This window comes from Onthophagus taurus, chromosome 1, assembly GCF_036711975.1.
Source record: "Onthophagus taurus isolate NC chromosome 1, IU_Otau_3.0, whole genome shotgun sequence".
Lineage (NCBI taxonomy): Eukaryota > Metazoa > Arthropoda > Insecta > Coleoptera > Scarabaeidae > Onthophagus > Onthophagus taurus.
This window is the reverse complement of record NC_091966.1, coordinates 37461150-37480506: the sequence shown is the minus strand read 5'-3', so window position 1 is coordinate 37480506 and position 19357 is coordinate 37461150. Positions and strand designations below refer to the sequence as shown.

The 19357-nt window shown below is 32.2% G+C and overlaps 3 protein-coding genes and 1 long non-coding RNA gene across 4 annotated transcripts; all 4 read right to left on the bottom strand.

Moving 5' to 3' along the window:
• Nucleotides 1-1042: 1042 nt before the first annotated feature.
• LOC139432600 (uncharacterized) lies at nucleotides 1043-1917 on the bottom strand. The gene is made up of 3 exons (XR_011642344.1): nucleotides 1809-1917; nucleotides 1601-1756; nucleotides 1043-1548 (listed from the first exon to the last, which is right to left on the bottom strand). It is a non-coding gene; the product is annotated as an uncharacterized lncRNA (long non-coding RNA).
• Nucleotides 1918-2767: 850 nt separating this feature from the next.
• LOC111421770 (protein hairy-like) lies at nucleotides 2768-4013 on the bottom strand. The gene is made up of 2 exons (XM_023054958.2): nucleotides 3695-4013; nucleotides 2768-3629 (listed from the first exon to the last, which is right to left on the bottom strand). Exons 1-2 carry the CDS (start codon nucleotides 3899-3901, stop codon nucleotides 3102-3104), a joined length of 735 nt encoding a protein of 244 aa, XP_022910726.1. The 5' UTR covers nucleotides 3902-4013; the 3' UTR covers nucleotides 2768-3101.
• Nucleotides 4014-4232: 219 nt separating this feature from the next.
• Nucleotides 4233-5339, bottom strand: LOC111421759 (protein hairy-like). The gene is made up of 2 exons (XM_023054947.2): nucleotides 4943-5339; nucleotides 4233-4886 (listed from the first exon to the last, which is right to left on the bottom strand). Exons 1-2 carry the CDS (start codon nucleotides 5150-5152, stop codon nucleotides 4359-4361), a joined length of 738 nt encoding a protein of 245 aa, XP_022910715.1. The 5' UTR covers nucleotides 5153-5339; the 3' UTR covers nucleotides 4233-4358.
• Nucleotides 5340-6189: 850 nt separating this feature from the next.
• Nucleotides 6190-17815, bottom strand: LOC111421658 (nicotinic acetylcholine receptor alpha2). Its single transcript, XM_023054844.2, has 6 exons — nucleotides 17093-17815; nucleotides 16919-17028; nucleotides 11858-12038; nucleotides 11087-11808; nucleotides 10852-11032; nucleotides 6190-6475 (listed from the first exon to the last, which is right to left on the bottom strand). Exons 1-6 carry the CDS (start codon nucleotides 17324-17326, stop codon nucleotides 6281-6283), a joined length of 1623 nt encoding a protein of 540 aa, XP_022910612.1. The 5' UTR covers nucleotides 17327-17815; the 3' UTR covers nucleotides 6190-6280.
• Between the last annotated feature and the right edge of the window lie 1542 nt (nucleotides 17816-19357).

Here is a 19357-nt window from a genome sequence, read left to right as displayed (position 1 = left end):
AAACGTCTTTCAATATTTAGAAATGTTTTTCTATCAGGTTGTTTTTACTTACAATTTGTTTTCATAGGCAGCTACGGTTAATGAAAATATTCCAAAATCGAGGTTGTATCTTTTTTGCAAATATATCGAAAATGATGCGTCTAATCAAAAATATCTAAGAGTGAAATAGTATATTAAAAAACAAGTTTCGTAAGACACGTTTAAAATGCACGAATTCAAGTTGTGCAATGAATGAGTGCTTTAAGTCTTGTGAAACGTGTTTTTTATGCTATTTTTTGTAATTCGCGTTTTTATCCTTTTTTTTCCTCAAAAATAAAATAAATTTTGACAATGTAGGGAAATAGGTATGTAGCAGTTGCTAACACCCTAACACTTGAAAATAGAAATTTGAATTGACAAATAAAAACTGTCAAAATACAAAACGTATTCACCTGACAAACATGTTTCATGTACACCTCCCAAAATAAGAGAAATTGCTCAGAGTTCAATGTCCTTATCATCGTGGACCTTGTATTCGAAATTAAGAACGTGTTTAAACATCCATAGACAAACATTGTCACATTGACAACTAGAAAAATTAATGACCCAATGTCACCAACTTGAACTAATTCCATAAAATGTTACTAAAATCTCATTACAGCATCGGATGCTGTAAAGACTGTCATTACAGCACCCGTTTGAGTACTGTAATAGCTTTCATTACCGTCGCGAATTACAAAAATAATTGTTTTTCATGTTTAAACGCGTTCTTAGCATCGAATACAAGGTCCACAATGATGAGGACATTGAACTCTGAGCAATTTCTCTTATTTTGGGAGGTGTACATGAAACATTTTTGTCAGGTGAATACATTTTGTGTTTTGACAGTTTCTAATTGTCAATTCAAAGTTTCTATATTCCAAGTGTTCCGGTGTTACCAACTGCTACATACCTATTTCCCTACATTGCCAAAATTTACTTTATTTGTGTTAAAAAAATATATAAAAACGCGATTTACAAAAAATAGCATAAAAACCACGTTTCATAAGACTTAAAGCACTCTTTAGGTTTAGACCAAAAATTTTTACAGGAATCGTCATCATTTTCACTCTGGTATTTGTGATTAAAATTATGCCAAGACTTATACAGCTATTACAAGGAGTTAGTGCTCTCAGAGTATATCAAGATCCAGAGGTTGCAATGGACAGCATGTGTGATAGTTGTCTGGTATTATCTGCTGTTGACTTAGACATCCACACAACATCCCAAACTTTTCTGCCATTACATCATTCAGTACCTAACCCGCATTGTAAACTCATGCTATGAAGTTTCTACTACCCTTGATGTCTGGATTGTGATCTTTGCAATTCCACTTTCTATGGTGCAGTACACAAATTCTCGGAACCTATGTATAATGGTATATTAGTAAGTATAATAATTACTATTATACCACTTGATTGCATTTAAGTTTAGTGGTAGTTTTGATTAAAATGAAACCTTAATAACTGGGTAAATTGTGGTATATTAAAACTTTAATACACACCTAAGGCACCCATATATCCGGTGCCGCTGTAACAGAGTATGCAATTAATGTAATCTACTAACATTCCATTCTACTTACTGTATTCTGCTCGTTAGATAGTTTTGCTTAAATAATTGCTGGGATAAATAATAATTAAGAAAGAAATTTTCATTTTAATGGTTAAAAGTGTTTTTAGTAAACGTTTTTCTTTGTGGAATGAGTAGTCGTTTTTCCACGAAGGAATTTCTTGTCTACCTAATTTACATATCGGTTTTTATTGTTATTTTTTTTATTTGGTTTGTCGTACCTGTTAGGTAAAGAGCGGCAGAGTCCGATTGAGCTGTATCCTTCTCAGAGGTCAAATTTCCACACTAATTAATTCTCGGTGTTTGCCCCGATGGCGGCGGGGGCCGCGCGTGTGGTCCCCGAGTCCGGAGGAGCCGGCTTTTTACTGCGCTTCCACGCCGACGAAGCGGGGATCCGGGGAAGGCGCTTTTCGGCCAATTTACGGCGTTATTAATCTGGGCGTTTAGTAGCGAACCGGAGGACAGACATCGTGTTATTAAAATCGAATCGCAGCCGACCCAAATTGCTGTATTAACGCACCGTCCCCGACCGCCCGATTGTTTATTAAATTCCCCTCCGACCCTTTGTTTTTTTCGAATCAACCCGAAGAGTACCTGGACCACCCAGATTGAACTCCAAAAAAGAATCTTTAAAATTAAAATCCCCAAAAAATAATTTTAGTTCTTTACACTAAGTAGTACTTGTAATATTAATTTCAATAAGACTTAAAAAAAATAAATAAATCCTTCGATTAATTTCATCGGGTTAAAACCACCAATTTAAGGAACCCATATGTCTTAATCATACGGGTTGGGTTTATGACTTCATCGGTATGGGTCAAGCGTGGAAAAAGCAGTTTTAAGTTGTAGTTAAAAAAAATGAGAAGTAGCAAAAACTTCTTGGGTGATGTGGGAAAAACAAAACAATTCAATTAGGGTCTAATTGCACGTTCATTGGTGGTCTTGGGTTAATAGCTCTACCGAAACTAAAAACTGCTAGATTTTGAGTGGTGTTGGTATAGAAAATTGGTGGGGTTAAGTTTTTGGACCACACACGATCTGATGCAAAAAATGCAAAAAAGAAAGTTATTTTTCGAAAATAATTGCAAAATTAAGTTGAAAACAATAATACTTACATTATAAGCGAATAATATTATTAACAACGGCGAATGAGGAAAACACTTTGAGACAAAACATCATATATCATACAAAAAAATAAATACTTTATTCAATTTTTTCATTACATATCTATTAAGGCACAGGTATGTCACAATCATTAATCGTAAATTATCACACTCCAAACACCCTTCATATACACCTACGTAATAATTTTGTACAAATTAAAAAATAAACGTTATTAATACAAAAATAGTAAAAAAAATTAATAATTTTTTTTTCAATCACTCGCGATAATATAAATATGGTACCTTATCGAGTAAATATTAATATTTATAATATAAGATATGGCATTCAGGAATTCTAAATATCACACGTTTTTTTTAAGTCGATTAAAATGAAATAAAAATTTTTCAAATTTAAAATGGTCTCCAAACTTCCTTTTTATGATCTTCCTCTCGCCTTATCACCAAAGCCAAAGGTTTCGGGGAATCCTCGATTTCTTGCGGACTTTCCGATCGAGAACTTGAAGCCGATGAACACGTCGAAGCCGTTCTTTGAGGTATCGGTACTAACAGAGGTAAATTTTGGGTACTTTGCGTGGCCGGCAACAAAAAAATATCGCCGTTCGAGTTAGGAACTATTTGTATTGAGGTATTATTGGGTAATAGGATCCTGGGATTTTGTTGGATCTCGTTCGTCGATGGTAAAACGACGGGCTGTTGATTCCAACAGTTTGAGATGTGGTGTAAAAGAGTTCTTTTCGCGGATGGTTCTAATCCGGGAAATTTTGAGACAGCGTTCGCGCAAACTGTAAATCCCGCTTTGAAATGACCCGCGCTTAATGTATCGGGCGAAATCGATTGTTCTTTAGATTTGTTGTCTTGCAAATATCGGACGGTCATTTCTAAGATATCGGCTTTTTCTAATTTGGAATGTCGGGCGGGCTAAATATAAAAAAATTAATTAATAACTAATTAATTAATTAATTAAAAAAATTAAATTAACTTACATCTCTTTTAGTTGCTTCTAAAATTAAGCCTTTTAGTTCGTTTAGGCAGTTATTAATCCTTGCTCTTCTTCGTTTCTCCATGATTGGTTTGTTGCTGCGTCTGTTTTCGGATTTCTTCTCGATTTTTTGATCCAAATTTTGATGTGTTATGGCACTGCTTCCTGGCATTGTTGATGATGATACACTAACGTCTTCGGTTGTCACCATATTGCACTTGGATTTAAATGAAACAAGATTACGAGAAGAATTTTAGTTGTCGCGTTTCGATTTATTTGAACCTCTCAACACTTGTGGAGTTCGCGAACGAATGACGTCCTGCGGGACGCTGCCTCCAAAGTCGTTCTGTTTGGGATGCTTTTTTGAGGTGGGGGTTAACCTCGTGGTCGAGGAAACATTGCGCAGAAACAAATTCCTCCTTCCTTGACACCTGTGGCACAGGTAGGAGATAGTATTAGCTCCTTTTTTTGTGTCGATTTGCAATCTTTTGCGAATTCTTTTATTTTAGGGGAAATTAAAACAATTTTTTTTAATAAAAAAGTTAAAATATTTACATTTTATTTGGATTAATTACATTATTAATTACAATCACATTGTCAATATGATAAAAATAAATAATATGGCAAGGATTAATATCACAAATTCGCAATTAAGTCATAATTAGAGGTCAGAAAGGTCGCCACACGCTCGGTGTTTCGTCTTCAAATCGCCTCTTCACGACCAAAGACAGTGGTTTCATTGAATCGTCATCCATAATCTCCGGCGTATCCGCCCTGGAGCTTGAAGATGACGCAGATAGAGTTGAAGGTGTTCTTTGTGGAATCGAAAGCATAAAGTGGTTGTTAGGATTGGCAGAAATCGTTTGAACTGTTCCGCCACTCGGCCATAAAAGAGAAACGTTTGCCAATAAAACTTTACTGTTTTGATTGTTTTGATTATTTTGGTTTTGATTCATAACCATTTGTGGCTGTTGAATATTATTATTACAATAACTAGAAATATGTTGCAAAAGTTTCTTTTTCGTCCCGATATCTAATCCGGGAAATTTCGCAATGGTGTTTAAGCAAAATCCGAATCCCGCTTTAAATTGATCTGGATGAGAAAACGTGGATTGGTCCCTTCTTCTCCTGCTTTGAAGATATTTCACCGTCATTTCCAAAATATCCGCCTTTTCTAATTTCGAATGACGTGCGGGCTAAAAATAAATCGAAATTATCAAACATGTCACTTAATGATGATTTTTAAACTTACATCTCGTTTTGTTGTTTCTAAAATTAGCGCTTTCATTTCGTTTAGGCAATTATTAATTCGAGCCCTCCTCCGTTTTTCCATGATGGGTTTGTTATTTCTCCTCGTTTCCGATTTGGTATGGGGAGAAGTCTCCAAGACAACTTTCGAACTACTTGGCATTGTTGATGATACACTATTGTCAGCAATAAGGACGTCACAATTTGCTACCATAACTGATTTATTAGAACCTGCGTTCTAGACAACAACACCAAGTCAAATGGTGTTTCACTCTCCAGCGGGTTCCTTTCAAAATCCACAACAGTAGATAGGAGGGGAGGCTCGTGCCAACAACACATGCGCATAAACAACTCATTTAACATTGCCAATTTTTTTTTATCCACTAAAATTGTCCCTTACATTACTAATTAATTTAATATTATATTATTTTCCGTTATTTATTTCATTTCTATTTTTAGCACCGAATTAAAATGTGTAAGCATAGAATGGAAAATTGAAATTAGCATTTACAAGGTCTCCCACGTAACACACGCTTAACTTCTTACTACGGACATACGGTTTATAGAAGGGAAATCCCACGACGGTCGCATTATCGCTGATTCATATGAGAAATGTGGTGACGTCAATGTCTCCAACTACCACGCGTTAAAATGCGGTTATATTCTGCAGTAGGAGTTGTTGTTGTAACGTGCGGTAAAAAATATTTAAAAAATGTTTAATAAATTTCTAAAAGTTGCTGCAACATGTTTTTTAACGGCACATTGACAAACACGTTTGTGATGTTAAATTCGACAAAAAATCACGTAGTAAAGACATCGACAATTCATGTCAGATCCGTTTATAATCTGATAAAGCGTATCCGCAGTAAGATAAGGAAAACAATGGATTTTTTTAAGTGGTGGCGCCATGCCGCTAATATCGTTAGAGTTTTTTTATGTATCTTTTTTGTCTTGGTAGATTTATGAGTGCCGCATGCAGACACAATTCACTGATAAATAAAAAAATAAAAAATAAATTTAGATTGACTTACTAATTTCTTTCGCACCCCTTTTAAAAAATCGAAAAATAAAGTTGCATATTCATTGCGTAACGGTTGTTTGCTCATATCGGGCCAAAAAAAAAATATTAGGGTGTATGCGACGTGATTTTACCTGTTGCTACTTTTGCTGAATCACCGACAGTTTATAACACCACCCTTTTTTGATTGAAACTAATCGAATGATTTGTGATGGGTAATAAATAAAAAAGTGTTTTTTAACTTAACTGGTTTAATAAGTTTAACGATTATCTAAATTTAGTTACGATTAAAACTAATTTAATTATTATTACTTAAGTAACCATTTAATAATTTTCTAATTCTGGTAAAAACTGTTGACGATACACTTCGGATAACTCGGTGTCGATGGGTTTAGTGTCGTCGTATAAAGCTGGAGCTTCGCATAATATGGCGAAAGTTCCAACTATTGATGCGATTACGAAAATCCATAAAAAGAAACGGTCTAATACCATTGCGACGAATCCCCAATCTTGGTCTTCCTGAAATTATAAAGAAAATTGATTAATTAACCACACAATTATAATTTAATTTGGTATTGATTTCAAAAGCTTTTCTATAAAATAGAAGTTGAGAAAGAAGCGTTTGAGGATGCATTATACCAAATGTAAAAATTCTAGAGTGACCAATTTATTTTATATGAATTTTAAAAGGTCATCAAAATTCTTTTTCACCTAAACGTGAATCATTTGAGGATGCATTATACCAAATTTAAAGCTTCCAGAATGAACAATTCATTTTATATAAATATTCAATAATCACCCACTTAATTTGATGTTTTTTGAAAGAGAGGTTCAAGAAAAAAGGTTTTTCTCCTGAACGGTTAGAAATTAGGAAATGAAACTTTTTGAGGTTATAAAGAAACGTTTGAGGATGCATTATACAAAATTTAAAGTTTCCAGAGTGAACAATTTATTTTATATAAATATTCAAAAATCACCCACTTAATTTGATGTTTTTTGAAAGTGAGGTTAAAGAAAAAAGCTTTCTCTCCTCAACGGTTAGAAATTATGAAATGAAGCTTTTTGAGGTTATAAAGAAACGTTTGAGGATGCATCATACCAAATTTAAAGTTTTCAGAGTGAACAATTTATTTTATATAAATACTCAAAAATCACCCACTTAATTTGATGTTTTTAGGAAGTGAGGTTAAAGAAAAAAGCTTTCTCTCCTCAACGGTTAGAAATTAGAAAATGAAACTTTTTGAGGTTTTAAAGAAACGTTTGAGGATGCATAATACCAAATTTAAAGTTTCCAGAGTGAACAATTTATTTTATATAATTATTCAAAAATCACCCACTTAATTTGATGTTTTTTGAAAGTGAGGTTAAAGAAAAAAGCTTTCTCTCCTCAACGGTTAGAAATTATGAAATGAAGCTTTTTGAGGTTATAAAGAAATGTTTGAGGATGCATTATACCAAATTTAAAGTTTCCAAAGTGAACAATTTATTTTATATAAATATTCCAAAATCACAAACTTAATTTTATGTTTTTTGAAAGTGAGGTTAAAGAAAAAAGCTTTCTCTTCTGAACGGTTATGAATTAAAAAATAAAACTTTCTGAGGTTGTAAAGGATCGCTTGAGGATACGCTTTACAAAATTTAAAGTTTCCAGAGTGAACAATTCATTTTATATAAATGTTCAAAAATCACCCACTTAATTTGATGTTCTTTGAAAGTGAGGTTAAAGATAAAAGCTTTCGCTGCTCAACGGTTAGAAATTAGGAAATGAAACTTTTTGAGGTTATAAAGAAACGTTTGAGGATGCATTGTACCAAATTTAAAGTTTTCAGAGTGAACAATTCATTTTATATAAATATTCAAAAATTACCCACTTAATTTGCTGTTTTTTGAAAGTGAGGTTAAAGAAAAAAGCTTTCTCTCCTGAACGGTTAGAAATTATGGAATAAAACTTTTTGAGGTTATAAAGAAACGTTTGAGGATGCATCATACCAAATTTAAAGTTTTCAGAGTGAACAATTTATTTTATATAAATATTCAAAAATCACCCACTTAATTTGATGTTTTTTGAAAGTGAGGTTAAAGAAAAAAGGTTTCTCTCCTGAACGGTTAGAAATTATGGAATAAAACTTTTTGAGGTTATAAAGAAACGTTTGAGGAAGCATTGTACCAAATTTAAAGTTTCCAAAGTGAACAATTTATTTTATATAAATATTCAAAAATCACCCACTTAATTTGTTGTTTTTTCAAAATTAAGGTTCAAGAAAAAAGGTTTCTCTCCTCAACGGTTAGAAATTAGGAAATGAAACTTTTTGAGGTTATAAAGAAACGTTTGAGGATGCATTATACCAAATTTAAAGTTTCCAGAGTGAACAATTCATTTTATATAAATATTCAAAAATCACCCACTTAATTTGATGTCTTTTGGAAGTGAGGTTAAAGAAAAAAGCTTTCTCTCCTCAACGGTTAGAAATTAGGAAATGAAACTTTTTGAGGTTATAAAAAAACGTTTGAGGATGCATTATACCAATTTTAAAGTTTCCAGAGTGAACAATTTATATTAGATAAATATTCAAAAATCACCAACTTAATTTGATGTTTTTTGAAAGTGAGGTTAAAGAAAAAAGCTTTCCTTCCCCAACGGTTAGAAATTAGGAAATGAAACTTTTTGAGGTTATAAAGAAACGTTTGAGGATGCATTATACCAAATTTAAAGTTTCCAGAGTGAACAATTCATTTTATATAAATATTCAAAAATCACCCACTTAATTTGATGTCTTTTGGAAGTGAGGTTAAAGAAAAAATCCTCAACGGTTAGAAATTAGGAAATGAAACTTTTTGAGGTTATAAAGAAACGTTTGAGGATGCATTATACCAATTTTAAACTTTCCAGAGTGAACAATTTATATTATATAAATATTCAAAAGTCACCAACTTAATTTGATGTTTTTTGAAAGTGAGGTTAAAGAAAAAAGCTTTCTTTCCTCAACGGTTAGAAATTAGGAAAAGAAACTTTTTGAGGTTATGAAGAAACGTTTGGGGATGCGTTGTACTATATTTAAAGTTTCCAGAGTAAATAACTCATTTTATATAAATTTTAAAAGATCACCCACTTAATTTGATGTTTTTTGAAAGTGAGGTTAAAGAAAAAAGCTTTCTCTGCTCTACGGTTAGAAATTAGGAAATGAAACTTTTTGAGGTTATAAAGAATTGTTTGAAAATGCATTATACCAAATTTAAAGTTTCTAGAGTGAACAATCTATTTCATATAAATATTCAAAAATCACCCACTTAATTTGATATTTTTTGAAAGTGAGGTTAAAGAAAAAAGCTTTCTCTCCTCAACGGTTAGAAATTATGAAATGAAGCTTTTTGAGGTTCTAAAGAAACGTTTGAGAATGCATTATACCAAATTTAATGTTTCTAGAATGAACAATTTATTTTATATAAATATTCAAAAATCACCCATTTAATTGGATGTTTTTTGAAAGTGAGGTTAAAGAAAAAAGCTTACTCTCCTGAACGGTTAGAAATTAAAAAATAAAACTTTCTGAGGTTGTAAAGGATCGTTTGAGGATACGTTATACAAAATTTAAGGTTTCCAGAATGAACAAATCATTTTATGTAAATATCAATAAATATTAAAAAAGTCATCCATTTAGTTTGACGTTTTATGAAAGTGATGTTAAAGAAAACAGCGTTTTCTCCTAAACGGTTAGAAATTAAGAAATGAAACTTTTTGAGGTTGTAAAGAAACGTTTGAGGATGCACTATATCAAATTTAAAGTTTCCAGAGTGAACAATTTATTTTATATAAGTTTTAAAAGATCGTCCATTGAATTTGTCGTTTGTTGAAAGAGAGGTTAAAGGAAAAAAGTTTTCATCTAAACACTTAGGAATTAAGAAATGAAACTTTTTGTGTTTATAAAGGAACGTTTGTTAAAATTTAAAGTTTCCAGAGTGAACAATTCACTTTATATAAATATTCAAAAATCGCCCATTTAATTTGATATTTTCTGACAGTGATGTTAAAGAAAACAGCTTTCTCTCCTAAACGGTTAGAAATTAAGAAATGAAACTTTTTGAGGTTGTAAAGAAATGTTTGGTGTTATGTTATACCAAATTTAAAGTTTCCAGAATGAATAATTTATTTTATACACGTTTTAAAAGTCATCCATTTAAGTTGAAACTTGCGAAATCGAGGTTGAAAAGAAATGGTTCAAATTTTCTTGATGTTTATCAATTTAAATAATTGTTGAAAAACACCCGCCTTAAATTTGTGTTTATGATTAGAGTATAATCGGGTGATCTTCAATCAATACAACTCCTAATTATCACTCCTCGTATGTAAGTGGTGATTGACACACAAATTTCGTTTGAGATAATATCTATAAATAACACCTACAAACGTGATAATATCGTAACTTCTTAACATCACGTGTTCAGTTTGTGATGATACAATATGTGTCATACATTGTTGAGTAGAGGTTGTTGTTAGTCCATAAACGGGAATTTCGAATTGCGATTTGGGTTTGTTTATTTCGAAAGAAGTAAACGTAATGTAATGATTAAGAAAAGAAAGAAAAGTTAATATCCATCTCCAAAAAACGAAGCAAGATTTAGAAATGGCTATCATGATCTAGCATCTAGCTGCAATCAATAAACAACTGATGAGTGGATCTCTGTAAAGAATCTCTGGTTGTTGACTAAGAAAGCTAGAGTAAGTTCTTTTATGATTTTTTTGTGTAATTTGTATTTAACTCTTAGTACTTGCACTCTGCAATCGTTAAACATTCATGATCTAATAAAAATATATACGGTTAGTTAACAGAGGGATAGTTAACAGACTGAAAGTTAACAGATAGTTAAAAAAAAATCGATTATAATAAAATCCTTACCGCATTAAATTGATCTTGTCTTTGAATATGATGCTGAATAAACATTACATTATGTATTGCTTTTTCTAATTCAAATGGATATTTCTTTCTATTCCCAGAATCGCTTTCATCCAAACCAGAGAAAACCGAAGGTAAACCATTATACCCCAACCTTCCTAAATTTCCTGTAATCCCTCTAATTCTAACAAAAAAAATAAATCTTAAATAAAATTAAGAAAAATGGTTGAAATTATACCGAGCTGTTGTTGAAGAATGTAATCCATTACATCCACTTCTTCGATGTCTTGATGAACTGGATGAAGATGAAGATGAACTAGAATCCGTAGATGGCATAGCTTCCAATTCTCTTTTAGCAATCATGTTTCTATTAGCAGTCATTTTATTGGCAGCGAGTTCTGTAAGGAGATCTTTGGGTACTCTCATTAATAATAACTTTGGAACGCTTTTAATAAACACTGTTCTAACCCAAGGTGCCATTTTGTGCGTGCTCGGTTTCCGATAGTGCACGTTTAAAATAATGATTGTAATAACAACCGATAATCCTACTAAGACCATGGTGAACAAGATGTACTTTCCTAATAATGGCAGCGCTAGTGACGTTGAAGGAATAATTTCCGATATGAGCAAGAAGAACATAGTTTGTGATAATAAAATATTGATGCACAGAGCAATTTTTTCACCAGAATCGGCTGGTAGGTAAAAAACCAATACCGATAAGTACGAAATGCCCACGCAAGGCACTATTAAGTTTACAGTATAGAAAAGAGTTTTTCTTCTTAGAGTTATATTGAAGAAAATATCGGGGTAAGGTTCCACACAACAAGGATAATATTTTTCGTGCCTCTCAGCTGGTACACTAAGAATATCCCATTCTACACTTGGATAATATTCACGTAAATCAATCCCAACTTCAACTTTGTTGTCACCCACTTTTTGATTGATGTGTTTTAAATCGATCTAAAAATAAATTTAAGTAAAAACGAATAAAATTTAGTCGAGTGAGCACCTGATTTCCATCATAAGTCCATGATCCAAATTTCATAAAGCAAGTTTGTTGATCGAAAGGAAAATATCTTACATCTATTTCACAGGAAGATTTAAATATGGCAGGAGGTGTCCAGACAACTTTTCCGGTATGTCTTAAAACGGCCTTGGTCATTGTTGTTACTACATATTCACCATCAGCACTGAAAATCAATCAAAAGTTAAGAAAATCAATTTTAAATTTAATATTACAGTAAAATCTCGATATAACGGATCAGTTTTTAGAACGGACTCAGTCATACTATTAATATTATCTATTTAATACATCAGTATATTTAAATATAAATGTTAGTGCTCCAATGTACATAGAATGCAACTCGAGATATTCCTCAAGTTGCTTTATTAGAACTAACACTAGACCTAGAACTAGAAACGTTCGGTTTTAGCCGTCTTAAGAGACGCGCGGCTAAATCCGAATGTTTCTAGTTCTAGGTCTAATGTTAATTTTAGTAACAGTGCAAGTGTAAAACTAGAACTAACACTATACCTAGAACTAGAATTATTTGTTAGTTCTAGTTTTACACTAGCACTGTTACTATGTATAACTAACACTATACCTAGAACTAGAATCATTCGGGTTTAGCCGTCTTTAAAGACGTGCGGCTAGGTATAGTATTAGTTCTAGTTTTACACTTGCACCGCTTGGGTTGGGTTGGGTTGGGTGGACGGCTACTTTAAAGACGTGCGGCTAAACCGGAATGTTTCTAGTTCTAGGTCTAGTGTTAGCTCTAATTTTAGTTGTTATTCAGTGTTAGATTGTTGTATATTTTTATTGAACTAAAAGTAGAACTAGCTGTGAAGCAACAATTAGTAACATTATACTGTATAATAAATGGTGTTGGAGTTAGTTTAAATAAAAGTTGTAGAGATAGCGTTGATAGTTTTATTTTAGCAACCAGAAATAAAGTAAACAGTATTGTTTTCAATTTAAATAATAATAAAAGCTGTTTAAGTTACACCGCTGGTTTTTAATTAAAAGATTACGACCACCACCTCTTACAGATTATGGGCGGTAAAGTAAAATGATTTTTTTTGATATACTAATAGGAGAAGAAAGGAAGCCAATTCAAGGTACAGAGAAATACGAAGAAAATTAAAAAAAATGGATAATCAAAGACGTAATACCACAAGATTAAGAAATAGAAGCTCACTAAGGCCCACTTTTACCACCTCTTGATAAATTTAACCCATAGATAAATCCAACTCTTAGGCTCGTTATTACCATCTTCTGGTTAAGCTATCTTAGGGATTATTACCACGATTACGGCTATTTTACGCGCTCTGATTGGCTAGTAAATGGGTTTATCTATAAGATAAATTTATCTAAAGGATGGTAGTAATGGACCTTAGCCAATGAGAACGCTTAAAACCGCCGTAACCATGGCTATCCTCTAGATAGTTTATCAGGAGGATGGTAAAAGTGGGCCTAAAAAGACCAGTTAAGACTCCTTACTACCATCTTCTGGTTAAGTTATCTAAGGGATTATTACCACGGTTACAGCTATTTTACGCGCTCTTATTGGCTAGTAGATGGGTTTATCTATAAGATAAATTTGACTAAAAGATGGTAGTAATGGACCTAAATACAATAATTATGTGACCTGTTTGATAACTCAAATTGAAGAACCATTAAGTTACAAACAAGCCTAAAAGTACAGAAAAGAAAAACTGGGAAAAAGTAATAAAATCTGAAATAAATAGTCTTCTAGAAAATGAAACTTGGGATTAACTAGATAGACCAGAGAATCAAAAAGTAATAGATGTAAAATGGGTTTTCAAGATAAAAGAAAATGAAAAACAGATACAATACAAAGCGAGATTGGTAGCAAGAGGTTTTTTTTGCAACAAAACATCGATTATAGCGATATCTCTACTCCAGTGTATCTGCAAACAGCTTTTACCTATAACACATCATTTAAAGTGGTATATTCAACAGATGGATGTAAAAAGCTCGTTTACGCAATATAGAAGAAACGATATATTTAAAACAGCCAGAAGAAATAACAACAGCAAAGAATAAATATGGTTGGTTTGGAATAAAAGATTTAACACATTGATGATTGAACAGAATTTTAAACAATCAATGGCTGATTATTGTTTATATACAAAAATAGACAAAGAAACTCGAATATATGTCCTAATTTACGTGGATAATTTAGTAATAATTGGAAACAACAACGACCCGAAATGTAGGAACATATTTGGGAATACAAGTAGAACAAGAGGAAGAGAAAATGGTGTTACATCAAATACCTTATTTGAAAAAAATATTAAAAGCGTATAAAATGGAAGATTGCAAACCAATTGGAACACCTATGGATCAAAACTTCAAGATGGAATAAAGCAAAGCACCAGAAAATCAAAAACTAGAAACTAGATGTAGAAAGCTAATTAGATTATTAATGTATGCAGTCATTGCGACCAGGCTAGATTTATCGATAACTATTAATATATTAAGTCTTAAGTATTACGATACATCAGGGGAAGTTCATGCTTGGTTACGTAGATGCAGATTGGGGCGGTGATATAAATGACCGAAAATCAACCATCGGTTATGTTCTCAAAGTTTTCCACAACGCTGTATAGTGGTGTTCGCGAAAACTGTTAGTTGTGTCGTTATCTTCAACAGAAGCAGAATATGTCGCGTTGGGTTTTGCCGCGTGTGAAACTTCGTGGTTGAGAAGTTTAATGACTGATTTGGGTTTAATAAATGACAATAGCAACGTTACAATGATTTATTAAGACAACCAGTCGGAAATAAAAATCGCAAGAAACTCCGAATAGCACAAATGTTTAAAACATGTCGACATAAAGTATCATTTTTTCATAAATGCCTTTATTAGAAAATAAGCTTAATTGTACAAAAAAAACATACAAAAGAAAATAGGCGAGTGCCAGCTTGTACTAGTTAGTACAGCTGCTCTAACTAACTAACTGCTCTAACTTTTCAGGAATAAGATTTTGAATAATGAAATAGATGTAAAGTATGTACCAAGAAATGAGCAGCTAGCCGACATGTTTACAAAATCTTTGGTTAAGATTAAGTTGAATAATTTTTGTCAAACGTTAAACTTGTTATAAACTTGATATGTAAAACGTTTCAATTGAGAGAGGGTGTGAAGCAACAATTAGTAACAGAAATCAAGTAAACAGTATTGTTTTCGATATAAATAATAACAAAAGCTGTTTAAGTTACACCGCTGGTTTTTAATTAAAAGATCCACCACATCTGACACTAACACTAGACCAACAACTGGAATCATTCGGCTTTAGCCGTCTTATGAGACGCACGGCTAAACCCGAATGTTTCTAGTTCTAGGTCTAATGTTAACTCTACTATCAGCGCAAGTGTAAAACTAGAACTAACACTATTCTAGAACTAGAATCATTCAGGTTTAGCCGTCTTTAGAGACGTGCAGCTAAACCCAAATGATTCTAGTTCTAGGTATGGTCTTAGTTCTACATAGTAACAGTGCTAGTGTAAAACTAGAACTAACACTAGATCTAGAACTGGAAACATTCAGATTTAAGAAACGCACGGCTAAATCCGATAGCCGAATAAAGATTTCTCTCATGATCAACACTGGAAATATATAAAATCTATTAAAAACAAACTAAAAGAAAATAATGCAATATATGTTAAAGCCGATAAAGGCGCAGGCATTGTTATATTAAGTAAAGATGAATATATAGAAAAAACTAACCAATTTATAAAAGAAAATAACTATGTTGAACTTGAGCGGAACCCTTTAGAAATAGTTATTCGTAAAACCAGAGAAATTATTAATAAAAGTAGGGATACATTGATTAGGTACTCGCCACATATAAATATTAACAGTAAGATAGTCCAATCAAACTTTTTCAGCACTCTGTTTATACATATGAACCCAACAATCCCAAAACTGTTGCTTTACCTAAGCTTCATAAACAAAATATACCAATACGACCTATAACTTCCTATAATAACTCACCTACATATAAACTAGCATATTTCATGTTAAAAATTTTCAAAGAAATGACCAAATTATTCTATATTAAATTCATTGCAATTTATAAAGGAAGTAGAGGGTTTGGAACTTAATAATAGAGTGCTAATCTCGTTTGATGTAGTAAACCTTTACTCAAATATTCCAATTGATTTCGTCTTGGATCTCACTAGTAAAATGTTCAAAAATCATTTTGATGACGACACAAACATTAATGACTTCAATAAAATGCTTCTGCTAAAATGTTTCTGATGGTTTGCCATTATCCGGCATTCTGGCAAATATATTCTTGGACTATTATGAAAATAATTATATTATGACAAAACAGAATCCTTTCAGAAAACATATAATTAAATGGATAAGATATTTTTTGCATATGGGAAGGAAATCTTAGCACCTTGGACGAATTTCATAAATACCTAAACCAACTACATAATAAATTACAGTTTACTATCGAAATAGAAAATAATCACGTTTTAAATTTTATAGATCTAACACTTAATAATATAGGAAATAAGATTAATTTTAACATTTATAGGAAAAATTCTTCTATAGCCACAATAATCCCATACGATTCGAATTTTACTTTAATTACCCTCTTTCACAAGAAAATAAGATCTCTGAACTTAATTACATTTTTGAATTGGCGAAAAATAACAAATTTCCTACAAATATAATTAATAAAATAATACATAAAGTTAAATTAAAACAAGATCCTTTGTTTTCTAAGATTCAAAATTCCAATATTCATAAACCTATACCCTTTAACTCTATTACAACTGCAGCTAAAAAAATATTTTTGAAATATAACATTAATCTAGCATTTTCCAATCACATTTTTATTAATTAATCTCGCAACATGGATTCTAATAATATTAATTTTAGTTGTTATTAATAACTAAGATTTAGTTATTAATAAATTTGGTGTGGATAGCTGTACGAATTTGTATGCATCAAAATTATTCATTCAAACAATTTAAAGTGCCACTTCCTTTCTCGTATTAATCCGTTATATCAAGGTTTTACTGTATTCTTACTTGTTATATAGTACTATATCTGGAAGCCAAATATGTTCGGAAGGAACGTATAATTCAGTAACTCCACCGTACTCGTTAGGGTCCCACATAAATTTATGGTCCGTCCATTCCTAAATAAATAGTAATAAATAACAATGTTTAATGATAGAATAAATAAATTCTTTAATAACTTACATGTTCCAACCAAACGTTAGTAGTTAAAATTTGATCTTTTAAATTTAATTCTATCAATTGAGATAATCTTAATCCAAGTTTAACGAGAACGGTATCGGTATTATTGCTAACTGGTCTTATTAACCTGTTGTAATTGCTGAGAAGATCATCGTACAACCGCTTGGCGTCAGGATTCGACAGGACATGCTTAATCGTACAAGTTAGGGCGAAAAGGAGGAATGGATAGGGCAACATCTCACACTGTACACTCCCCTAACGACCTCCGTTTCATGTAATCATCTTCAAAATTGATACCGGTAGCTTTCGGATAAGCGTTTTCCCGGAGATAGGAGCGGCAACTGAACTCTGTGCTTCTTCGGGAAGCTGCGAATCGATAGAAAGCGCGCACACTCAGTTATCAACAATGTTGCGACAAAAGTCGATATACTACGAGAAGCCGGAACATGTATTGCAAAATTAATGAAGATTTATAAGAAATCTTCGAAAATTTTAGGGCTTCATTAAGTCGGGTTTAATTCGATTCTGCTAATGATTGGTTGGGTTATATTTTTTTCTTTTTCGTGTGGAAAGGTTTTTTCTACCTGTGATAGTGATATTCAAGTTCAGGTAAAAATCAGGTGGGGCTCGAGCCGTCGTTAATGAATGAGGCCACTAACAAGGGTTGGGTCTAATTAATTACCCACGAAATAAGTTTCCGATTTTAATTCGGAGATTAAATTAAAATTTGGAATTAAAAAAAGCATGTCAAATTAGTATATCATTTCTATTTTTCATCAAATTCATGAAATTATTGTTTTTGATTCGCAACAAATTCTGAAATCAAAAAGCTTTCCTCGATTTAATACGAAAATATCACTACTTAACTCCGAAACCCAATTAAGCAAGCTCGATCTTCACATCTCTCACTCTTCTTCACCTCGCAACCTTTTTCGAGTTTTTTTACCTTCGTTGAAGATAAAGAGAGAAAGATGCCCGTGGGGCGATCGCGTCGGCGTCGATAAAGTAAGGGGGCCGCACGCCGTTCGAACGACTGACCGACGGTCGAAGAAGCCTTCTTCTTCTTTTGGTACTAAATCGCGGGTCGCGCGAGGCGGCGGCGGCAGCTTCTGAAGCGGCTCGTTCGCCCGTTCCCATTGAATTATTAATAAGCGGTCGGCGTCGGGTCGAGGATTCAAATTATTTGTTAAGGGGCCGACGTGGGGGCTCGGGGGGGCAGGTCACGGGGACGAACGGATGATGGGACCGACTTGACCGATCGACGTCGTTCGTTTTTACTACGGCGAATTCGAACTTCTCTGAATTTGATGTTGAGTTATGTTGATAGTTGACGACCCTGACTTTGGGACTTTGAGAGAACGAATTAAAAACGGAAAATGATTTAGGTTGGTGTTAGAAGTCGATTACAGAGAGGTATTAAAAAAAATTAATAGTCATCATCAATAATCAAGGTGTTAAATTGTTAATGGAAGAAGCTTTTATATGAGAAAGTGGCTTAACGATAACTGATAACAGCTTATACCTATTATACTAACCCTTTCTTTGTCTTCAAGGTTACTTGTTAAGTTAAGCCTAAGAAACCTTCCTAATAAACATTTAAATATTAAGAATCCAATTTCTTCATAATAAAATAAATAATTATATTTAAATATTTTAAACAGTTGTAACATCAAAACTAAAAGTGATTTTCAAAAACGGTTTTTACCATTGAAAAGGTGATTCTTTCCTTTATAAGTTGACTTATATTCAAATTATATAATCAAACGATTATATTCAAAAATACTCAATAATTGTTATTCTCTAAATGTACAATTGTTATTAAAAATTTATATCTCCGAAATTAAATGAGATTTTCAAAATTTTGTTTTACCATGTTTAAATAGATAAATATTTCTATATTTCCTAGAAATATCACAGCAATATTAAAAAAAATGGACGAAAAATTCAATTTTATAAAGGAATGTAACAAAGTAAAAAGTGGAAATTAAATGGTCATATCTCAACAACGAATTGAGATATAATGATAAAATAACGAATATTTTGAAGTAAATTTAATGAAGAATTAGTGTGCCAAAAATAATTTCTTATTTTCCACGTACATTGTTGTTATGATTGTTTAGATCCAACTCTGCACATTTGATTTTTAAGGTTTTTAGGATAAAAATTTAAAAAAGATTGTATGTAAATAACGAATGGAGATATAATGATGGAATAAAGGAACTTTAATAAAGTTTAAAAAACCAAAATTTGAAAAGGTATTTAGAATTC

Bases quoted from the DNA above. Each gene is read 5' to 3' on its own strand.
- LOC111421759 (XM_023054947.2), bottom strand. From the start codon at position 5,152: ATGGTAGCAAATTGTGACGTCCTTATTGCTGACAATAGTGTATCATCA. The intron at 4,887-4,942 runs GTAAGTTTAAAA...ATTTATTTTTAG, and splicing joins TAGAAACAACAAAACGAGAT to CCCGCACGTCATTCGAAATT.
- LOC111421770 (XM_023054958.2), bottom strand. From the start codon at position 3,901: ATGGTGACAACCGAAGACGTTAGTGTATCATCATCAACAATGCCAGGA. The intron at 3,630-3,694 runs GTAAGTTAATTT...TTTTATATTTAG, and splicing joins TAGAAGCAACTAAAAGAGAT to CCCGCCCGACATTCCAAATT.
- LOC111421658 (XM_023054844.2), bottom strand. From the start codon at position 17,326: ATGTTGCCCTATCCATTCCTCCTTTTCGCCCTAACTTGTACGATTAAG. The intron at 17,029-17,092 runs GTAAGTTATTAA...CTATTTATTTAG, and splicing joins CTAACGTTTGGTTGGAACAT to GAATGGACGGACCATAAATT. The intron at 11,809-11,857 runs GTGCTCACTCGA...ATTTATTTTTAG, and splicing joins GGACTTATGATGGAAATCAG to ATCGATTTAAAACACATCAA.